The 3,842-nt window shown below is 33.8% G+C and overlaps 1 protein-coding gene across 1 annotated transcript; it reads right to left on the bottom strand.

The window, feature by feature from the left end:
- Positions 1 to 1,628: 1,628 nt before the first annotated feature.
- Positions 1,629 to 3,550, bottom strand: LOC127835557 (uncharacterized). Its single transcript, XM_052361992.1, has 3 exons — positions 3,037 to 3,550; positions 2,396 to 2,511; positions 1,629 to 1,801 (listed from the first exon to the last, which is right to left on the bottom strand). Exons 1-3 carry the CDS (start codon positions 3,204 to 3,206, stop codon positions 1,629 to 1,631), a joined length of 459 nt encoding a protein of 152 aa, XP_052217952.1. The 5' UTR covers positions 3,207 to 3,550.
- Positions 3,551 to 3,842: the final 292 nt, after the last annotated feature.

Genomic DNA, 3,842 nt, shown 5'->3' with positions numbered 1-3,842 from the left:
AACCATAGGCACTTTCACTTATTGTGCTCTCTAACAGCGACGACTCATTAGTAGGTCTTACCAAGAAATTAGTAATTGCAGATTTCCCAGACACAGGGACAGGTCGTTTCTTCATCTTATCATTCTGCCATGCACAAAACCTAAAGAAAAATGATGCATGTATAAAGCGTATTTAAAAAAAAAAGAAACCGTTGGATGTGAATACATTAAATGTTGGTGCTGTTAATATATAGCTTCCATTGAGAAAATATAGTGAACATATTTTATGTGGGCGGCAACAAAAACAAGTGCGCTTGTGAAATTTTCAAGAGTCGCGGCGACATGTTCGGAAAAAACAAGCGCCGCGGCGAAATTAACTAAATATATTTTACATTTTCTGATTGGTTTTCAAGTGTAACGTGTTAAGACATGTTTTATCTGTTGGACATACAAATGACCTTAGCACCAATGACACTTTTTGAAAGTTATGTTAAATAGACGGTCACATTCATTTTGGAGCCTCCTCACTTTTAAATAATTATAGTTTACCTACATTATGGGCACATAACCCCAAACAGGAACTCCTGTTTGCAGGGTTACATGCAGTCAACTTGATACTTAGCACACATTGTTCAGTGCATGCTGCCTAGGATTTGTAAAATACATTACAAATGGTATGTTTTGGTATCAAATTGAAGGTATATTTGTAAGCAATAAGAAAAAAGCCATTTTTGTGCTCTACTTTTTCTGTTGATGGTTCCCGGCTTTGAAAGTAGGTCATATTATTTTGAGCCCAAAATGGCCGCCTCCACAGGTGTCAAAACCGGTGTGCCTATTCTAAGGTAAATATTTTGAGTTACAAGGCATAGAATTAAATGACATTATTTTGTTTCAAAAGATTATGCATTTATCTTTCCAATGATGTATGATAATATGGTGACTATTCGCTAGATCCTGGTAAAAATTGATATCGAACTTCAACCATTTTATATGTAATATAGAAGAAAATTAATTGCACATGCGTAACCTTATCGTCTGATCTGTGAGGATAGTACTTTCAACAAAAATATGCAACCATGGTCGGATGATCAAAGATTGATACGTGTTTCCTTAAGTTATCAATTGATTGTTTGGTGGTTTTTTTAGTTTATTATTGATTGTGGTGTTTATATTTTAACTATAATTTTAATTGTTCTGTTTTGAATAAAAGAAGGGCATTTTCTAAATGACAATGATACAAGATATTTGAATCAACTGTTGCATGTATTTTGATTGTATGTTTTAATTGTCATTTTATTCATTCGCGCTTTTATTCGGTATTGTTTATTTTTGTGTGTGACGTTTCCGTCCGCTTAGGTTGGATAATACGTGTTTTTTTGTCATATTCAAAACATTAGACTTGCAACAGCCAAAAGCTCGGGTCAGTTATGGTCAATTAAAAAATAATATCTTACAGATTGGCAAATGGACACAATTCAATTATATAGCGATATTATTTCTTTTTATAAATACGTGTATTTAATATTTGTTTACAAAGAGAAAAATCGAACTAAGGGAAAACATCTGTGACACAAATAGTGTACTATTACTTATCGGGGTTAGCAAATCATAGACGCCTTATATGCACTGGTGCAAGGCTAAATACGAATTTAAAAATAAAAAAGTTGTATAATGAGATAATTTATTCGAGAAAACATTACAGCTAAGCACAGGGGCAAATCATGGCATAAAGCATGAGCCGCGTGTATTTCAAGCCCAAGGGATTTACGAAGCATCCTGTAGACATCGCTGGATTGGTCCCTCAAAGACATCAACCAGTGGTCTGAAATTTAATTAAAAAATTATTAAATTGGAATCATGGTAATGATTTTTTTTTGATATGGTTTATATATATTTGTCGAAATCCGGTAAAGTTTGTTGTTAGTGTACGAATCTGTCAAGCAATTTTAAGTCGCAAAGAAAAACGCTAAATATAAATGTCAAAGACTAGAATTGTAGCAGAGCTAGAAGAGTTATCTTCCAAAATTTAGGGTATTTGCGAAGGATTTTGAGTCACATATTGTAATGTTACTCGTAACGTCGTAACGATTTGCTTTGCTTAAGCATGTTCTCTTTCTACATAAATTTTAACAAAATTATTCAGTCGTAATTACAGTACTTAAGTTTGGTTGCCAGACCATACAACATGACCACACCTTTAAACACTGTATTGCAGTATTCGGACCCCCCCCCCATTTCTATTGCATTTTTAAATACATCGGATTAAATGTTGTTTGTTTTATTGAAAACATTGCTTTTGTGAAAGTATTAAAACGATGTTAAAAATAATACAGATATTTTGCAAACTCTTTTAGTTAAAGGCTTATATGTTTAACGTTTACTTAACAAAGCAATAATATTGTTTGCGCATTCTTACCATTTAACCCTGGACGATTGTAATCGGGGTGGCAGAGCTGGTGTTGGTAGCGGTGGTGTTGAACAGATTGGTGTTGAACAACAACGTGAACACGAAGAGAAGACCAATCAGCATCACTGGAAATACAACGAGCATTTGTTAATCGACAATGTTATATCTTGTAGTGCGGTTGTTGATCAGATCATATCATCTTTTTAAAATGTAAGTAGGCGTTAAGTTTCAAGTAAAATGTATTTTAGACGAAAGTTCTTTAATTATTTTTGTATCGGCATGTTGTTCATATTTTGGGTATTTATTTCGATACTTTAATGTTCTTCTCACTGTTCTCTATTTTTCCATTGCAGATAAAGAGACCTTACCAACACTATATTTCGATTATACCGATTTATACTGATCTAAGAGGCACAAAGTATTATATGAATCACATTAGTACTAGTGATTTCATTTCTTTCATAACCAATAACAAATCCGATATTAAGCAAGCAACAACAAAAAAACTAAATGAAATTCCGATTCTTAGAATGTGGAAAGTGTCGTCCCTGATTAGCCTTTGCGGACGACACACGCTAATCTGGGACGACACTTTCATTATGCCCAGTTTTCCCGAAACAAGCCACATATTAAAAAGCCGCTCTACTTACGTAGTCCGCTGTCTCCGAGCCCACCAGAGCCCCTGGACGCTCCTTGGTACACCGGCACGTATCCGTATCCGGCCCCGTATCCCATACCGAGAACGCAGCCGAGAGCTCCGAGAAGGGCGACAACAGCGAGAACTGACACCTTCATTTTGACTGAAGAAAGTAAAATCCATTAGCGCATATATAATTGCATATTGTAAAACAGCATTTTGTTAATATATGTTACACTTTTATCTGCGTTTCTATCTGTTTATAATTCATATATAAAATCTCGATCAGGTGCAATAATTTTATTATTTCTTATATTTTTAATAAAAGACGGACTAAAATGCACATTCTGCGAAACAGTGTATAACACATTTTTGCTTTATTTTTTCCCCTGAGTTTGTACGTTTAATCATTAGCATATCGTTAAATGTCTTTTTCTACAAGTGTTATTAATACCTCACATATAAAAAATAGTTTTATCTATATTTGAAATAATAAAATATACAGTTTATGCCCAGTGAAACCGAAATTTTATAATAATTGTTTCAATTCAAACTCAATAAAAGTGTTATTTCTCGAAATCAACACTATTAATTTAAGTCAGTATTTCTCTTGAAATTCAAATAAATATTACACACATAAATACATCAAGCTTATTTATAAATCTTACCTGGCTGATGTTTTTGACTACTGCAGAATAGTAATGCATGTTTCAACGAATCCGACTTTTATACATGCCCAGTATGGCGATTATTTAATTTCCTGGTCTACACGTCGACCGTTGACGTCTGTGTAACCGTAACACTTCGTAAACCTTTAAC

This window comes from Dreissena polymorpha, chromosome 6 (genome assembly GCF_020536995.1).
Source record: "Dreissena polymorpha isolate Duluth1 chromosome 6, UMN_Dpol_1.0, whole genome shotgun sequence".
NCBI lineage: Eukaryota > Metazoa > Mollusca > Bivalvia > Myida > Dreissenidae > Dreissena > Dreissena polymorpha.
The sequence above is the reverse complement of the archived record's forward strand: the minus strand, read 5'-3'. Positions and strand labels throughout refer to the sequence as shown.